General features: G+C 34.7%; 1 protein-coding gene across 1 annotated transcript in view; it reads right to left on the bottom strand.

Moving 5' to 3' along the window:
* LOC100367726 (pyruvate carboxylase, mitochondrial-like) overlaps positions 1-20,763 on the bottom strand; it is a 31,562-nt gene extending 10,799 nt beyond the window's left edge. Inside the window, exons 1-9 of the mRNA XM_006817899.3 lie at positions 20,420-20,763; positions 9,351-9,589; positions 6,159-6,343; positions 4,919-5,084; positions 4,225-4,370; positions 3,724-3,841; positions 2,734-3,004; positions 725-887; positions 336-518 (exon numbers count right to left, since the gene is read on the bottom strand). Of these exons, the coding sequence (XP_006817962.2) occupies positions 336-518; positions 725-887; positions 2,734-3,004; positions 3,724-3,841; positions 4,225-4,370; positions 4,919-5,084; positions 6,159-6,343; positions 9,351-9,531 (1,413 nt within the window). The 5' untranslated portion in view covers positions 9,532-9,589; positions 20,420-20,763. The remainder of the gene's footprint in view (positions 1-335; positions 519-724; positions 888-2,733; positions 3,005-3,723; positions 3,842-4,224; positions 4,371-4,918; positions 5,085-6,158; positions 6,344-9,350; positions 9,590-20,419) is intronic.
* Between the last annotated feature and the right edge of the window lie 107 nt (positions 20,764-20,870).

Below are 20,870 nucleotides of genomic sequence, written 5' to 3'. Positions count from 1 at the left end.
CTAAAAAATTTAGTGGTGCACACATTTAATCATCAACAGACGACTTGTTTGTTTGTTCATGGTATTATAATGCTGGAGATTGTCTTAAAATCAATTCATCAACAGAGGGCGCTGTGCAGTGGTGAGAAAAAAATAGCTCACACTTTTTTTGGTTTTTGCACACACTGACCAGAAATATCTTTTTTGGGAGGGGGGAGGGGCTAAGTATCTTTCATAAATGATGTGTTCATATTTTAGCTAAGAAAATTTTAATATGAGAACTTTGTTGTTGTAAGAACCAATAGTAAAGTGGGTATTGATATACAGACTATGTATACCGTATAAAAAATACTCACTTTAACTCCCCTGATTCTGAATTCCTCTAAGGACCTTGTCATCTTAGCAGCGGCAGATTTGTGATTATTGGCATGGGCAATGACCTTAACTAGAAGCGAGTCATAGTGAGGAGAAATAATTGCACCTGCAAACGCTGAAGCACTGTCCAGACGTATACCCATGCCTTCCCCACTTCTAAACACCTAAAATATAGACAAGAAAACAAACAAAAATAAATTTATTTCTGGAACACTTGCATTCAGTAGAACATATGACAATTAATGTTTTTAGTAAATTATTCTATAAACACTTCAAGCAAGTGTAATTTATGTTTGAAACAACAACATATTCATCGTATATTTTCCACGTTATGTACGTAATTAGTCAATACATGTGAATGAATAGATACCTCAATTCTTCCTGTATCTGGCTGGAAGTTCCTGGCTGGGTCCTCAGTCGTTATACGACACTGTATTGCACAGCCATTGTACGTGACGTCTTCTTGATTTAAAGCTAATTCATCAAGGGTTTTGCCACCTGCTATCTGAATCTGAGACTGAACTAAATCAATGCTACAAGAAAAATAAAAAACATTTCAGTATAACTGAAATTGGTTCAAACTTTAAAAGATCATCTATAAATTTAAGGACATGGTTTTTTTTTTCAAATTCAAAAAATTCAAGTACAACTTCTCACTTGAATTTTTTGAATTTGAAAAAAAACTTCTCACTCAGAGCATTTTGCTACACAAACCATAATCCCATAATATCCCACAACAATCTTCGTATCATAATGGCATTTCGGCAATTTATTTTGTACTAACATAATGATTGAGTACCTGCAAAACATTAATTAAAGTTTTCAGCAAAATAGCATCTACAGTAAGTTGCTTGTTACAATGTAGACCAGTGGACACCACACTAAACCTGTGAAAGTGTGAGTGCCTTCTAAGACGAATGATTTTCGTGGTGCAACTAGTTATGCTTATTCCCTGGCACACAAATGATGCATCTAGTTATGCTCATTCCCTGGCACACAAATGAAGCATCCAGTTGTGCTCATTCCCTGGCACACAAATGAAGCATCCAGTTGTGCTCATTCCCTGGCACACAAATGAAGCATCCAGTTGTGCTCATTCCCTGTCACACAAATGAAGCATCCAGTTGTGCTCATTCCCTGTCACACAAATGAAGCATCCAGTTGTGCTCATTCCCTGGCACACAAATGAAGCATCCAGTTGTGCTCATTCCCTGGCACACAAATGAAGCATCCAGTTGTGCTCATTCCCTGGCACACAAATGAAGCATCCAGTTGTGCTCATTCCCTGGCACACAAATGAAGCATCCAGTTGTGCTCATTCCCTGGCACACAAATGAAGCATCCAGTTGTGCTCATTCCCTGGCACACAAATGAAGCATCCAGTTGTGCTCATTCCCTGGCACACAAATGAAGCATCCAGTTGTGCTCATTCCCTGGCACACAAATGAAGCATCCAGTTGTGCTCATTCCCTGGCACACAAATGAAGCATCCAGTTGTGCTCATTCCCTGGCACACAAATGAAGCATTCAGTTGTGCTCATTCCCTGGCACACAAATGAAGCATCCAGTTGTGCTCATTCCCTGGCACACAAATGAAGCATCCAGTTATGCTTATTTCCTGGCACACAAATGAAGCATCCAGTTATGCTCATTTCCTGGCACACAAATGAAGCATCCAGTTATGCTCATTTCCTGGCACACAAATGAAGCATCCAGTTATGCTCATTTCCTGGCACACAAATGAAGCATCCAGTTATGCTCATTTCCTGGCACACAAATGAAGCATCCAGTTATGCTCATTTCCTGGCACACAAATGATGCAACTGGTAATCGACCACCATGAATATGTTGTGAATGCGTAACCCCTGGTAATTTTGTGTAAATAAGGCCTGACAATGACCTGTTAAAAAAGTGAAAGATGGTAAATATTTCATTCCATATTTAGTTTACCTTTCAAAAATTACCATTTTATTTTTAAAAAAATCATGCCATTTTTTTTCACTGAAATCAGTTCCAACGGATTGTACCTCAACATTGATAATTCACGTTCACATTGCATTTACTAAGAATGCCTTCAGGAATTCCCAGATAAGTGCATTGGTACAACACAGCATTCAGATTGGTTTATAACAAAAGTTGTTGCAAGTCAAATTGTGCAAGAAAACAAGAAAATGCTTTTCTTCAAGATAAATTTAAATCTAAATTTATTTCTAGAATTTAATTATGACTCAAGTATTAAGTTATTCCAGCACAGTTTCATTGTTTCGACTAATGCCTAAACATTAAATCAATTCCCTAATTTATTATACAGGCACTTTGCGTCAAACATTAAAAGTAGAGCTTGTCATTATAAAAAGTTTTAAATGCATATTTGCTTACCCAGTAATCTCTTCAGTCACTGTGTGTTCTACCTGTAATCTAGCATTGACCTCTATAAAATAGTGATTTCCCTTCTCATCCATCAGAAATTCAACTGTGCCCGCATTCTGGTATCCAACATGTTTGGCCAACTTCACAGCATCATCAGTCATTATTTTTCTGATAGCAGGGTCTAAGTTGGGTGCTGGAGCAATCTCAACAAGTTTCTGATGCCTTCTTTGTACTGAACAGTCGCGCTCCCACAGGTGTACTACATTACCAGTTTTGTCACCTGAGATGTCAAAACAAAATTGTAGATGGATGGTAAGACAATTATATATAAAGTCATGTAAATTTTTGTACTTTTTATAGCAAATTAAAGGTATGATTTGATGCTGAAGTACTGCCGCATGTTTATTTGCTACTACAATTGGTAAGTTTCAGTTTGTTTAACAACAGTTCTAGGTGTTTTAGACTCGACCAGATTTTCTATAATTTGAGGCACACAGGAAAGTGCCCAGCCAATGCATTTTATCGGGCCGAACTATTGCTGATCTCATCAATTAACAGAGGATTATCTCTTGTGTGTTAATATAGTTGGGAAAGAACGAAAGCCGAACAGAACAGCTCCTTTAATCAGGAATCAATATATTCTCAATATCTAAGAATCTGTTTGAAACTGGATGGTAACACCTCCTAGTTGTTGATATCACCCTATGACCATCCCTACAGCGGGATTTTCTGTCATGACAGAAGCAAATTTCCTCAAGAAACAGGTATGCCTGGAAAAGACAAGTAAAAATCAAGGAAACAATTTGTGCCAATTAGCTAATTGATGCAGATGAACAACACTTATTTACACGATTGTGGGTGATTTTGTTGGGTCCAATCCTATCTGAGCTCAACCCCAAGATTCATCAGCGCCAAACATGTTTACACAGCGATTTTTGCCGACTCGAGCAGTTGGGTTCTGAAAAAATTTTGTTGTGAAAAAACTAGAAGACGACTAACCAAGAATCTGCACTTCAATGTGTCTAGGTCTTTCAATAAATTTTTCAATGAACATAGAGCCATCACCAAACGCTGCCAATGCTTCTGAACTTGCACGAACAAAACTCTCTTCAACGTCCTAAAACAAAAGAATAAATCAACAAATTTCCTAGAAATTAAATGATCGGAGCAGTCACTAATTTGCATAACAATACACCATTATGATCACACCTACCGGGGGGGTATTTGTTTTCATTGTGAAGTCCCAATGCAGTGTGGAGAGTCCCGCACACAAACAAAGATTACTCTTCCATGAGAATTCAGACTTGTTTAATGAAATATCGTCCGGTGACCTCATTTGTTTTCATTTTCATCTTTTCAATGGCATAGACTTATATTATTGAAAGTAAGAAGTTGATTTATATTCTGCCTAAACTTTCTAAAAGACACAATTCATACTGTTTGATGACAAAGCTAATTACAAGGTAGTTACTACACAAGCTTTATTTTCTTTTTTCCTACCTCTATATTTCTAACAACTCTCATACCACGGCCACCACCACCATATGCTGCTTTCAGCATAATAGGCATTCCAAACTGTTCACAGAATTTCAAGACTTCTTCAGATGTTGTAACTGGACCATCAGTTCCTGGTACCACGGGTACATCTGAGAACACAAGAATACAAGATTAACTTTACACACCAAATTTGTAAGTAATTTTTTTTTAGATTTTTAAACCTAATAGAATTTTTTGATATATTTTTCATGGGTGTATTAATAACTTCTTGGGGGAAAAAAAAAAAAAATTAAGTGGGTTTATTCTAAAACTGACCATTCAAAGAAAACAAAAAAATTGAAAAAATTGGTAATCATTGCTTCGTCACAATTGTTGTATTGACAATGAAAAACCAATTTTTTCATGAATTTATTTTTTTGCACGAAGGGTGTATCGAATAATTCTCCAGTATTTAATCAAAATCAAAAGGAGTTTCTGATATAAATGACTGAAAAGGCCAAGAAATGTGCACTCAACATTTGTGTGGGAGAAATTCAACTATTAGACATATGCCGAGTCTTTGTAAATTATATACTGACAATAACCAGCAACAAGAAAGTCATCAAGTCTTGGGCGGTTTTTGAACCAGTATTGTAAAACATCACTTGTTCTCAAACTATTTTGATCTATTAGTGTGTTTTACTCCAAGCAAACTTACTGGCGGCAATAGCCATTTGACGGGCTATCACTTTGTCTCCCATCTTCCTTACAACTTCAGGAGTTGGTCCAATGAAACGAATATTGCCATCAGTAACAGCCTGGGCAAAGTCAGCCCTTTCTGATAAGAATCCATATCCCGGGTGGATAGCATCAACATCATTTTCCTATTTGGAGAAAAAAAAATTAGTGTTATATTGTTGGCAATGATTAGTAATTGTTCAAAGCAACTATTCAAAATAGCCAAACATTTCCGCCAATGACTATTCTTAGATGACATATAGAAATATTAAAATAACAGATAATGAAAATGTCAAAACACGCATAATAAATTCAAAATAGTTCACAATAATAGTTTGTTAAATCCCTGTGTTTCTATAGTCCCAAAGCGAATATACTTTGTCGATGTCACATACAACAGAAACGAATATATCCGTAATGTACTCCCGAGTGTCAACAGATCTAATTTTACACACACAAAACGTATTTATAATTTTTTTAAATTTTCAGAATAATCGTGAAAAAACAGTTGAAAATACATTTCTCTGGCCTCCAGTTTGAACATCTCTTATTTGGCCCTCTTGATCCAAATACAAATACAATGCATTGTAGCAGTTCAGAATAAAAGATGTAAAGCTAGGCATATTATAAAATGTTGTTCTTTGTACTTTATTGACATGATCATTTGTAAAAGCTCAATATGTGGAAGACAAAAAAAATAAATAAACGGATCTATATTGACCAGTTTTTTTTTTTTTTTTTTTTTTTAAATGTTTTTTGTGCCAGGCGAGAGTTCCGGACATTGAATGTCACTGTTGTCTCTCCTGACTTTTTTTTTGTATGTGCAAATTGCAAGTGCTAGTGCTGAGACAGTGCATTTTTGCCACAGGAGTCATTCATGTTTGGGACTACATGACAGGGCTGTGCGGCCATCTTCCTATCAAATGGCAATTTAATGCGCTATCCTGGCGTCAACCAGGCTCGGTCGAACACAAGCACCAGTTTTTTTAAAATGTGAATTTCAATTTACCAAATTACAAATCTCATAACAATAGTAAGACGTTCTTGAAGTTCACTATATCAATGTATGATTTCCTGTTGTGTCAATGACCTGCCAGTGATTTAACAGTTGCGTCTTTAATTAACATATGACCTGATGTTTTTTCCTATTTATTTTGGCTATCCGTAGAGATTTTCAACGGGCAATGTGTTAAAGGAGAAGGTGTTATTTTATTACACACCTGAGCAATCTGTACAATTTCAGGTATGTTGAGGTAAGCAGCAACGGCAGGCAGACCTTTACCAACGAGATACGACTCATCGGCTTTCACACGGTGCATATGATGATTATCTTGTTCTGAATATATAGCAACCGTATGGATTCCTAATTCTCGACATGCTCTGAACACGCGAATAGCAATCTCGCCTGAAATAAAGTGAACAAAGTTATAGCAAGTGACACTTTAATTTGATTTGATTTGATAATTTGTAGATATCTAAACCACCACAACTGTTTTTAGTCCCTCCAAATAAGACAATAAAAAACCATACATGTACTTTAATTAATGTTTTTGTACTGATACCACTACTCGTTATTTTTTTTTTTAAATATTTGTTCACAGATAAGGGAATGCATTGACTTTGACTTTCTATGCAAGTTGATATGCGATGGAGATCTTTCAATAATGTCAAATCAACCGAGTTCATGCGTACAACGACTTCACTGATTTCATGTACATTTTAATACAGAAATTAGATTACCGGATCACATACATATATTCAAAAACACTAAACACACGTGTGCATGCTTGTGTGTAAATTAAAGAATTATATTAAATGTAAGAAGATCACAAAATCACAACAGAAAGCACATTTCCAGAAATTCTAACGCAAAATAGCAAGTCTATCCTTGAAACCATAATAAGCCATAGGTGTGTTTTGATGTTGATAATTTCTATATATTATATTTCTATGTTATTTGTTCCAATTTAAATGAGTAATTCTGAGTTATGTATTTGTAGATATTATACATAATTATTCCGCTCCAGTTTGCATAGAAATCGATCAAAAACCCGAACTTTACACTTTCGTTTGAAGTGTTTCGCTCACCAATAAATGCAGTTTATGTAACAAGGATTCATGAGAGTTCAAGTTCAAGTTCAAGTTGTTCCGTTGAAATCCTAACTCATGTTGGAATGTGGCCAACCGAGCTCAGCCACAAAGTCTGTGAAAGAACTAATTAGTGTTATTCGCAAAGCATATAAACACATGCATAATTACGTCCATTTCTATTTATTCAATCAAGCATTTCTAGGTACCCACTGCACTCTGTCATGCTATTGGTTAAACCTGTAATGATCCTGTTTTGACTTGTGTATGAAATCACTTTCAAACATCCATAAATTATACAAGTTCACTTTTTTGCGATATTTTCATCGCGTGTCACTACCAAAAAATGTATGTGGTTTTTGTTCAGCCACTAATACCTTCCCTCCCAGGCAATTGTAGGATCATAGATATACATGTACCTCTTTTATTTATATCACTCACATATGCTAAGATAGAGCAAATAAGGCATATGTATAGAAAAAAATATAAATAAATAATAGTCTTGATTATTCAAAAATTTATCCTTCGTTAAATACCTCATCACATCCAAATTATATTGTTTACCAAAATTAGTTTGAATTGTATTTTGATGGTTTGTTTATAACCCGATAACAATTTGTTTATTCTCAAGGTTTGAAAAAATAAATGTTTTCATTCTTGGTCGTTTTTTTTTACACACTTCTAACACAAAAAAAAATGTTCTCAAAGTACATCATTATATATGTGTATAACATATTTAGGGCATTAATTACTAAATATTATTATTGGATTCCCAATTAATGTCAATTTTGAGCGGTGTATGACTGGCAAAACATGTTTTTTGTGATATTAATAATGTACCGGTAAAGCACATCTACCAACCAGCAATTTTAATTGGGACGAGACCCATGAATGGAACTGTAAATCATGAATTTGGGACACCTAAATATATTAGGACATCTAAGTATATTAGTATAAGTAGCAATTTGTATTTTTTGCACACTGGTTACACATCATTAACTGTTTTTTTATAGCTTAATGGTAAGTTGATATCAGTTTCAATGGAAGACTTGTTTATATGTACATGCACAAATGTAGTGTTAATAGCATTTTCAACACTATATTATAAAAATTCATTGCATATAACCCTATACTGTTGATGCAGTTGTAGATATTTTTTATTTTAAACAAAATATTATATCACATATGTACAATAAACTCATTATAGTGATCGAACTATATACATTTATTTGTCTAGTATAAACATTTTGTAATTTCTATTTTAAAATGTTTCTACTTCAATATTAAATCACATGTAGGATATGATAAGCACTAGTAATATCAACATATTTTTACAAATACATTTCTCTGCATTATTTTACACTCTGATTCTTTCATACTAAATATTTAACAGACAATACAAGAGTCATGTTTCAATGAATATCATTATTTTATTCGTACATGTACTTCGTCATATGCAGCAGCCAAACAACGAATTTCAAATTCTAAATAGAAAAATGCCATTCCACAACGTCAATTTCAACATTTTCATTTCTAGGCAAACCAAATAGTTTATTATTGTCTTGTATTTCCCATAAAAAAACAGATTCTGAATACCAGCTGATCCAAGGTGATTAAATTAAGATTGTTCATGTTAAATTAAGGATACAATTGTGGTTTAGATTTGTAGCATTCGTGCATGCAAGCTGATGTCATGCTTAGACCAGTTGACCTTTGAATCACAGTCTCTCTACAAATATGGAGGAACTGTGTTTGAATATACAATCTATATGCTGTAAATTGCTTAAATTTTACGGGAAACTCATTTCCAAATCATAGATATTGTTGTTGTGATGAAAATGTCACCTTATTTTTTTAGATAGTGAATCTCACATTATAATCACAACAAAAATAGCAAAATAAATTTTCACAAATTGTTAGCACTGTAAGGCCAATAATTTAGGTTTTTCTTTTCCCATTACGTGTATTACTGTAAAATACTTTATTTTCACTTGGAATTAACTTTCACTTTGTTTGCTGAAGGAATGATTCAATGAAAATAAAAACCAGCGAATATACCTTTTTTTTTTATATTGTACATTCAATTTGTCAAAAATCAGTGAAAATAAATTCCATACAAAATGCCCAAAAAGCAATTCCAGCGAAAATTAATTCCAGCTAAAATTAAGTATTTTACAGTAGTTTGAAATCTGCCCTCACACATTTCTTTCAATTTTGCATACTGGTGAAAATGTGCTAAAAAATGTATTCAGAGAATGTCATGCTAAATACTACATGTAATCAAGTCGATATATTGTAAGTTGAAAGAGAAATAGATACCTTACCTCGATTTGCAACAAGAACTTTTTTAATTGGTTTCTTTTCAGTCTCGGCCTGTGAAGCTGTAGTGCTGCTGTATCTGCTGCCATGGTGGGCTGAAGCAAGGGTACAACGATGTGCATGTGTAAGATTCCTCAAAACAAGAGTAGGCACCAATGATGATGCCCTGGCATATAGCTGAGACATCTTGTAGTGCTAATTCCTGCTGCGACTAAGGGATTGCTCCTACTTATGACTGTTCACCCTGTATGGAAATAATTAAATCAAAGAACAGATTGTCAAAAAACAAAAACAAGCTGTTACGATTTGATTTCTTTGTTCTTAAGATTTAAATAAAAATGTGACAGTTTGGTGTTAGTAAAATTAAAATATAGGTAACAATGGTTATGCCATGGAGGAACAAATTAAACAATATCTGGAGATGCATTTTAATGACTGATGTGTGTGATAATCAGAAATTTGAATATTTTATTTCAGGGTCTTATCCAAGCTGCATATTCACAATTCTTGATAATATTCAGTCCCTGTTTGCTACAGAGTTATAAATTGACCATAATCAGTGTAGATTTATACTGGCTACAAGAAACATAATTTTAGAATTATGTAAAAATATAATTTTATAATACAACCTATGTTATGCAATAGTAAATAACTGAATAATTAGTAAATGAAATACAATTCAACAATATTGTTACCATGGAAACTATATTAGAACATATGTTTAATGGAGTTATTTAGTAATGAGAACCACTGCATGCAGAATAATATGGATGACGAACTATAGGTACATGTACCAGTAGTTATTTAATAGAACTATAGTCCTTGAGTTCACAAACAGGAAATTCAGCAGAATTACGAGGGAATGCTGGAACACAATCACATTCTATACAGCTATACGACTACAATAAAAATCAAAGAAAGCTTAGAAAGAACTCCAGTGTGCTGAGAGTATTGAAAATTACTTGTACTTGAGATATTGATGGAATAGCTGAAAACTAATTATGTAAATCAGGTAACTGATATGAACAGATTTAAGTGTGAAACTAATAAGGTCTGCACAATGTACCTAGTTTCATTGAAATGTGATTAGAACCCAAAAAATATTAATTATTATGCTAATTAGAGAGTTAATATGAACAGATTTTAACCCAAAATTAATCAGGCTGTCTATTGTCCTAGAGCATTTATGTACCAAGTTTTATTCAAACGTGATGATCAATACTTGAGATATCAGTATTAATTAATTATGTTAATTAAGTGATTAAGAAGCATATATTAGACATATATAAGACATATATATATATATATATATAAAAGACATATTTACCAAAAACTAATATGGTGTATAGTCCTAGGTTCATTGAAATGTGATGGGTACTCTTTAAAAGTTTCATTGAAATTCAATGAGTGGTTTGTAGACATCAGTGCAACAGCCATAGAACAGCAAAAAATTAACTAATTATGCAAATTAGGTAATTAATAGGCACAATTATTTATTCCAAAATTAATCAGGTCTCTGCATAGTCCTAGAAAATGTCGCAAGTCTCATTGAAATGTGATGATTAGTACTTGAGATATCAGGTGAAAAGCTGAAAATTAACTAATTATGCTAATAAGGTGATTAATATGCACAAATATTTACCCAAAAACTAATTTGGTCTCTGCACAGTCCTCAAGTAACTATGTACCAAGTTTCATTGAAATGTGCTCATTACTACTCGAAATATCAAAAGCTGAAAATTAATTAATTATGCAAATTAGGTAATTAATATGTACTGATATTACCCTAAACACTACCAGGTCTGTGCAGTGTCATATGACATCTATGTACCAAGTTTTATTGAAATGTTATGATTAGTACTTGAGATATCAGTGGAAAAGCCGAAAATTGATTAATCATTATGTAAATTAGGTAATTAATAATATTAACAGATTTTTACCCAAAACTAATCAAATCTGTGCATTAGTTCAGAGCATCCATGTGCCAAGTTTCATTGAAATCCAATGAGTGGTTCTTCAAATATCAGTGGAACAGTCATGGAACAGCTTGAAATCAGGTAATTATCATTCAAATTAGATAATTAATATACATAGATTTTTACCCAAAACTAATCAAATCTGCGCACTAGTTCAGAGCATCCATGTGCCAAGTTTCATCAAAATCCAATGAGTGGTTCTTCAGATATCAGTGGAACAGTCTTGGAAGAGCTAAAAATCAGCTAATTATCATGCAAATTAGTTAATTAATATTCATAGATTTTTACCAAAACCTAATCAACTCTGCGCATTATCCCAGAGCATCTATGTACCAAGTTTCACAAAAATTTGATTAGTGGTTCTTGAGATAACGGTGGAACAAAAAAAGTGACATACATACATACATACAGACATACAGACAGGGTAACTGCAAAGACTCCCTTTTGTGCTTCGCACATGGGAGTCAAAAACTACCGGTAGCAGCAATTATGAAGATGTTTATGACAAAAAAAATCCAATAATTAATGAAGTTAAATTTGTAATTTTGTATTTTTTTTTCTACCAAATGGTTCATGAAAATATTTTTCAACCAATGGACATAATTTTCAATTGGCTACATATTTTACATTGTATCATCAAAAGGTTACAATTATTAATTATATTATTAATATGACTGCTAATAAAATCCTAGGTAAGAATTACTTGTTTTAAGTAAAGCTTTATGTTAAGAATTAATCATTAACTTATTAATCTGTCAGATCCTAATATAGTACATGTAACTGAAATGCATGATATACAATGTCATACACTGTGGATCATGCATTTCAGTTACATGTTACAGCTATGTAGTTTAGCATAGACCAAAATCAGAATTTTGCATTTAGACACAAAGGAAATCAGTCGTTATAAAGTCAATGTTATGTCAATACGAGTTCATTTTTAATTAGTTAAACAAGCCATGCATGGCACAGTTATCAAATTTAAGATATATAGTTTTGTTTATAGTAATATAGCTGGAATATAACCATGTCAGGAATATGGATTATGATGATTGTTTAACATTAAAATGATTGACATTTGTATCTGATTGTCAAATGAGTACTTGTCCATATTGAGAGATATTGCTCTGGAACGGCATTAATTAAAACAAAATCAGCTATTTTGAATACATGTATATATCTTGTGGTAACCGAGTGTTTGCCTATCCACCACCGCAAAGATCCACACAGGAAAAACGGCAATTAACACGTTAACTCAGTTTTATTCTGTGGAACTGCAGACTACAACTTGGCAAGCTTTGCCGCCATAACAAACTCAAAGGTGGTCATGTGACCACTAACAAAAGAACATCTAGCGTACTAAATATAGATACGAAGTTATCACATCCCTTCCCCCTAAAATGGCTTACAATGAGGAAAGTCAAAACACTAATAAACTCAGAATTACAAGTTCAACTTATCTGGTTTGTGGACAATGCGTCCAGACCTAGTAGTAATAACACCTGGGCTAGAAATCTTTGGTTTAACTGCATCTTTAGGAGTGGTATCTGGAGGAGTCTGAATAATTGAGTGATCTGGGCAAGGATTACAATCAGTAATGTTACTAGGACTTGTATCAAGAACAACACTGGGATTTAAGTCCTCGTTAGAAACTGGAACACTTAATGAAGGAGTAACTTGTTTACCGGTACTAACAATTGGAATCTCTGGTAACTCCTCATTTACCCTAGTCTCACTAACAGTACTATCAAATTTCCTAATTCTAATTTGGTCTACATGTCTTCTAACAATTCTATCATCGCCCAATTGAATTTTGTATGATACAGGACCAGTAATTTCGACAATAACACCTGGCAACCATCTATTCCCTCTACCACTATAGTTTAGTACTAGCACATTATCATGAATATCAAAAACTCGTGATTTTACATGTTTGTCATGATACAATTTCTGTGTTGCCTGTTTTGATATTACCTTTGATCTAAAATCAGGGTGAACAAGTGACAAATGGGTGCGCAGTTCCCTATTCATAGACAACTTAGCTGGTGTAGCACCAGTTACACAATGTGGAGAACTACGATATCTAAATACAAATCTTAATACTCTAGTTTTAATGTCTCCCAGTTTCATTTTTTTCACTCCATTTTTGAAAGTCTGAACTGCTCGTTCGGCTAAACCGTTAGAACTTGGATGAAATGGTGCACAGGTCACATGCTTAATACCATTATACAGCATGAATTTTCGGAATTCATCACTTGTGAATTGGCTACCATTATCGCTAACTAATATATCTGGTAGGCCGTGAGTGCAAAATATCTCTTTCAATTCAGCAATAGTTGCTGTAGACATAGAAATATTCATGACTTTCACTTCCAACCATTTTGAGTATGCATCAATTACAATCAAAAACATTTTGCCTAAAAATGGTCCTGCATACCGGTAGTCGATGTGCACCCTTTCCCAAGGTTTTTCTGGATAAGGCCAGGAATGCAATGGAGCCTTACTAGGTTTACTTCTATGAATTTGACAAATTTCACAATTCTCAACTGCTTTCTCAATATCACGATCCATGTGAGGCCACCAAACGTATGATCTAGCTATAGCTTTCATTACAGAGATGCCTGGATGTGCCTCATGCAATTCAGTTAAAATTCCCTGCTGTCCAGCAGGTGGAATAATCACTCTATTACCCCACAATATGCAACCTTCCTGTACACTGAGCTCATGTCTACGTACATAAAATGGTTTCAACTCTTGTGATTTAAATTCATTTGACCAACCCCTTTTAACAAATGACAGCACTCTGGAATGAAGTGGATCACTAGCTCTCCATTTTCTAATATGATCAGCGCTAATGGGTTAGCCTGACAAGTGCTCTAGCAATAAAATTGTATCTGTAGGTACTGGTACAGATTTTGGTTTATTAGGCAATGGTAACCTACTCAATGCATCAGCATTACCATTATCTAGGCCTCTACGGAATTCCAAATCATAATCGTACGCTGCAAGAGCAATTGCCCAACGCTGCACTCTAGCACTGGCCATACTAGGCAAGGCTTTGTGTTCATGAAACAATGAAAGTAAAGGCTTATGGTCAGTGACCAATGTAAAATGTAATCCAAAAACATAATTATGAAAATGTTTAACTCCAAACATGATAGCATCATTCAAGGTTCTAGAGGCAAAAGCAATAGGATGCTCAGAACCATCATTTCTATGTGCTAAAACCGCACCAATGCCATAAGGCGAAGCATCACATGACAATACAATATGTTTATATGGGTCATAGTGTACAAGAACACCACTTGAAATCAGTAATTTCTTAGCGTTTTTAAATGATTGCTCTTGTGGCTGCGACCAATGCCATGACACACTCTTACGTAGTAATTTATATAAGGGCGCCAACACTGAGGACAAAATCTTGAGGAATTTGCCATAAAAATTGATTCCACCTAAGAAAGACTTCAATGTGTGGACGTCAGTTGGTCTTGGTGCATCCACAAAAGCCCTAACCTTATCCTTAGAAGGATGGATACCCGTTGAGTATCTCATGACCCAAATAGGTTACACTTGGTTTAAAAAAATAACATTTATCAAACTTAATCTTAAGACCCTTATCATGCAGTCTTTTCAAAACTTTCTCAAGGTTTTCTTTGTGCTCTTGATCAGAGACACCTGTAATGAGTATATCATCTATATATACAGTAACGTGTGGTACATCCCTTAACAAATTATACATATGTCGTTGACAAATTCTGGGAGCCATTTTCACTCCATAAGGAACTCTATTATCTAACATCTAGCTTACTAAATATAAATACGAAGTTATCACATATCTATAACATGATGTATAATGAATATATACAGTCATAATCAGTCAAAGCATGTCAAAGTCTAAAGATATGGCTCTTGAAGCCCATTCATTAAAACAAAATGGCAGCCAGTCAGCCATTTTGAATCTGAACTGAAAAATACAAGTCATTGTTAATGACAGTCCCCATCCAAAATTGATGCTGATGAAGTCATTGAGATTAGATTGAAACCATTAAAGTGCCTGTGATATGGCTGCTATTTTCACACCTAAAATTATCCATTGATACATAAATATTATTAATTTTTATGTTTCTAAGCATAAATTATTTTTTTAAGTGAAAAAATGCATTTTAAACTCGGTCTAGGCCAACTTTCTTTTCGTGTATTTTAAAACAAGGCTCCTCATTAACTTCTCATTTGCATACAGAAATTCCCCTTGTGACGTCAGAAGGGGAAGTCGCATGGCAGCTTGCATTGCCGATACGTGTAAATAAGGCAAATTTCTTGTGCTGTTTTCTCATCTTTGACTAAATTTTCACTTATGTACTTGTTTGTCGAGTAAGAATGGACCATAATGAACACATACTATCAAGTGTGTTGCATGGGGTCGAGTCAGATGCGAAATATGTCCGGTCTGGTGTAGCTGGTCACCGTGGTCATCACCGGAGCACGTTTGTACACTGACGCTGGACTCCTGCACTTCTAAACATTAAATTATAGTGATCAATAAAATAAAGAAATAATAAAAAAAAAACGACAAATCACAGTTACTAAATAAATGATAGCCGCGTGGAAATAAATTTGTTGTAATGGGTGAACGCGTCGGGTCATGACTGGGACAAGTGCGTGAATGGCAGCGTTTACTTGGATAACAAAAATAATTAAGAGCAGCTCACAAACAGACAAATTAAGAGTCGATTTAGCATGCTTTTCATAATTATGACATATTACAAAAATACTTATTGGAAACACATTGATAGCCCAAACCTGGATTCTTATTCCATAAATTATTACGCAGATCAAGCTGCAAGTAAAGGCAACAAAGGTGTGAATTTGACATTCAACACCAATCACCGAACAATTCTGACACTTTTAGACTACGAAAATGAAAACAGCCTGAGGGCTACGTAATTTCCTGTTTGTCCGACGCTTCGTTTTTGTTTCATTATCAAAATTACTGCTACCTTTTACCTCAGACTGTATTACTAGTCTGAGCTTTTACATAACACGGATGGTCTCTATAAAGCGATAATCAGGATCGCAAAAAAAGTCAAATCATTTGAAACGTCTCTCTTCCTTCTGAAATCCGCCTCAACGATCATGGGCTGGCGGGGAATCTATTTTGCGCCAGGTTTAAGTTGTCGGCGTTTCTCGTTAAAACCTAGTTGCTTTGTCATAGACAAAGACAGTTGTTTCGAAAAAAAGAATCTGAGGTGAAGTGGACACTACATATGATGCTATAAGGAGGAAGTCCATCCCAACCTTTTCTCGTTATTTTTACGGCTTTCGTCAACCGATACTTACACTATAGCACTTGGTGGTAGCACTTGGTGGCGCACTTTCGGCGAAAGTCTGAACTCAGGAAACAGTTGACCGTTTCAGGATAGGTGGGCGTGGCTACAGCACGGGAAATATCTCAAATTTACTTGGATAAGAGTAATCATTTTCAGCAAAAAAAATATCAATAACTGCCCATTTCAGTGGAGCACATATCTAAAATGGGAAACGTGCGGGTGGGCAATTTGTAAACAATTATGATTTAGTGTTTTTAAACGACAATTGGACATTAGGCAGTCATATTGCATCAAACTACAAAAAAAATAATGTTCATGTATCTATTGGTATCCTGTCTTTGTACAAAATTTAAACAGAAATGTTCATTGGATTCATTGGAAAGTAGGCATGGGTATCATGAAAAACAAAATGGCCACCAGTCAGCCATATTAGTTTGAATCACAGAAAAAATATGACATGCAACTATAACCCAATATGTATGGTCATCATACCAACTTTGATCCAAATTGGAGAGTCATCTCTGAGAAACAGCACCGGACATGTAAAAATGACGATTTATAGTGCTTTTACATGAAATTTGGGCATCAGTCAGCCATATTGAATCGAATCACAAAAATAATAATGGTGTAGTTGTATCTCTTGGTATACTATCTTTGTACAAAATTTAAACAGAAATGTACATGGCATTCAAGAGAAAATAGCATGGGTACCATGAAAAACAAAATGGCCACCAGTCGGCCATATTTGTTTGAATCACGGAAAAAGTATGACGTGCAATCGGCCCAGTCATCTTCGAGAAACTGCTGCGGACACGTTTAGGTATCAGAAATAGCAAATTTTACATCCATTTTTGCATATGTAAGACATTATGTATTGTCTTCATGTAAAGTTTGAAAGAAATCCATCAATGGGTGTCCGAGATATAGCTCCGGATGGATGGACAGACAGACAGATGGACGGACAGACGGACAGACGGACGGACGGACGGACGGACGGACAGACGGACCGAACTATTACGTTTTGAATAGGATTATCAGACCAATATATCTGTACATCTACGACATGATGTACAATGAATATTCAAAATTTTAACATAATCAGTCAAAGCAATGGCACTAGAATCAGATTCATTAAAACAAAATGGCCAGCCATTTTGAATCTTATCTGAAAAACAAAAGGATTTGCATCAAGGTCCCATAATGTCTAATGTAAGTTTGAACAAAATCCATCTGCAAACAGCCGAGAAATGCTTGATTGTGATGATAAACAAAAACAGCCGCCATTCGGCCATCTTGAATCAGATCATGAAACAAATTGATGTGCATATGTACACTATTATGTATGATGTATGTGAGAAGTTTGATTGTGATTTGTCCAGGCATGGCACAAGATTCAAAACACAAGTCCCCGTTTTCGGACTGCGTCTGAACGGAGACTAACAATATCTAACATATTAAGTTCATATTTTAGCATACAAAAAATATTATTTATTATGACCATAGAAAAACCACTGCAATTCACTTTAGTACATACACTACTAATAGAGCAAATATGGTACTTTAACTTATCTCCAACTTTATTACCCATATAGTTATAGTTGAATTGTCTACATTGTGAACTCATTGTGATGCAAACAGCTATAATACATGGTATTTTAATATCAATGCTCTTCGTTTGTTCGCTCGCTTGTTTGTGTGTGCGAGAGAGAGAGAAAATAAATTCCATTATACAGAAACAATAGAATTTTTTTTCTTCTTTTTCTTTTTTATTATTTTTTTATATTTTTTTTGTGCAAGGCGACAGTTCCGGACATTGAGTGTCACTGTCGTCTCTCCTGACTTTTTTTTCTGTATGTGCAAATTGCAAGTGCTAGTATATTCATGTTTGGGACTACATGACATCATGCTAATTCCTACCACACTCAATCACATGCATGTACACCATCCATGCATGAAAAGTAAATTACTAAAAATATTACAAAATACAGTTTTTCTACCCCCTTCTGTATAAAGAGATGTTTTCTTTGCCAATGCCTTAACTACCTATTTACTGATGAAATTCTCCACTTATCAAGATTGTGTAATGGCAAATGTTGGCAATACAGAAAGCATATACACAAGTGACATACATTGTACATTTTTCACATGCATAAACGGTGTCAGACGGTATTCACTCATTGATACACAGATCAAGGCTTTTGAAATGTCATAGTTCAGTTTGGTTAGAGCAAAGACAAAAAAAAACCAGCCATTCACATTATATTAACACTGTCAGTATGACATAGGCATAGGTTACCCGGGGTAATTTCACTACAAACATAATGAACATAGGACAGAATAGAGTTTCATTTTTTAAGACGATATACCCTTTATTGATAGTATGACTTTCTTGAGTTGCAGCTGTGGCCAACTACTGGCGCATAAATTTCTCAGGAACAGACAAAATTGTAAAAAGTCTGTTTGGAACAAACATGTTTCACTGCTATTAAAATCTCAAAACAAACAGCTCTATTAGAATACAAAGAGGCTGTTTATGACGAAACCTGTTTTTAGTAGAATAAACAAGGCAATGTCTCGTCTCTATTGTACACATGTCTAGAAAATATACTGAAACAATATAGAAATTTAGATAGAGAAATTCCTAATACTTCACGATTTTCAAAAATTATAGTTTTGATTATTAATTTAATTTGTTTATATAATTAAACCAACCACTTCACAGTGGGCGTCTTTCACAGTGAAGTTCATAATATTATCTGTTTACAATTTTATAGACTAAAAATTATAACTACTTTGGCAATTAAAACTACCAATTATATATGTAGCAGCATTTGGGCAATTTTTAACAAATCCAAAATCATTATGGATAATTTCGCTTGTTTTGCATGTGTACAATGTTGGTTTTGATAATTTTATTATGAGTGTACAAATTGTACACAAATGCCAATCAAACATTAGTAAAAGAATTTATTGTATAACCTGGACAAGAAAAAGAATAATTTCATTTTCCATAAATACCACGGGTAAGCATTTTTCCTATCCCTGATGCATGAATTCCAGTACTGTAATTGCGATTTAAAGTTCACAACTGGCATTATCTCTGTCACACTGTGCATCACGTCAATACATAGTTTATATTTGCAACACCACCCTTACTATGGTTGTGAAAGCTGTTGCTAAACAACATTCAGGGAACCAATTACACTCCGACTGATATCATAGATTCAGGGTATTTAAATTAGAATTTTTTTCTGCTGTTTCCACTTGAGGGGAAAATTAAACAAAACTGAATTCAGAAATATTACACCCCAGCCCCAACCAACTGTCATGTTTAACATTACGGTAATACACTGTATGGAAAACTCGCCATTAATAATATTACTGGAAACAGTAAAGCATTGGCATATAAATGCAATTTCGTGATTAAATGAAAGCACATTTATTTGTGATTTGAAGTACGTGTATCATGGTTTTGGCGTTCTAACACGGGCCCAAAGCAGAATAAATCTAGTGTTAGGGTTTCAGCTGCTGTGTACGCTATTATCGACATTTTTTACACAAAGCCCGTGACAGAAATTCAACCCAGAAAATTATGTCCTATCGTTGAGGGGTCTTCAACTCCAAATGGTCCGAACGACCCGTCTCAACTGTTAGCGTACGCGTACGTGATCCCATTATCCGACCCATTATAAACGTCCGAGCTTGCGGTTAGGATATGACCCACATTCAGTATCAAATATTTCATTATTACATCACAGGCCGTGATCTTACCTTGTTTACTGCAGAGCTGTGCTCGTGGGTATTTCTATCTGACAGACTAGCTCACGCTTCCGTCCGAAAGTTTGTTCCAAAATGTGACAATCAGTACGTCGGGTCAGTGACACGTTAACCTCGCCAAGGTTGACTGACCCCGACAAACGACGTTTACGAGAACCAGTTACAATAAAACAATATTTCACTGACACAACACCGCGTATGAACACGAGGAGACTCACGTAAACCAAACCGCTCACCAATGAAGTAGTTTTGCTATTGCATTTTACGTAAACCTCCACCACCAACAGTGTACTGACTTCAGTGCCTTTAAGTGCAGACGTGCAGGCAGATGGATCCGGCGGGTTATACCATTTATCTTTATTGCATGGGGGTTACAGCTAATAAATTAAAATATATATCAAAGATATTAGGACGCCTTTTGTAAATTATTTTCGTCTTTCGTGTG

This window comes from Saccoglossus kowalevskii, chromosome 2, assembly GCF_978046115.1.
Source record: "Saccoglossus kowalevskii chromosome 2, keSacKowa6.1, whole genome shotgun sequence".
Taxonomy (NCBI): Eukaryota; Metazoa; Hemichordata; class Enteropneusta; family Harrimaniidae; genus Saccoglossus; species Saccoglossus kowalevskii.
The sequence above is the reverse complement of the archived record's forward strand: the minus strand, read 5'-3'. Positions and strand labels throughout refer to the sequence as shown.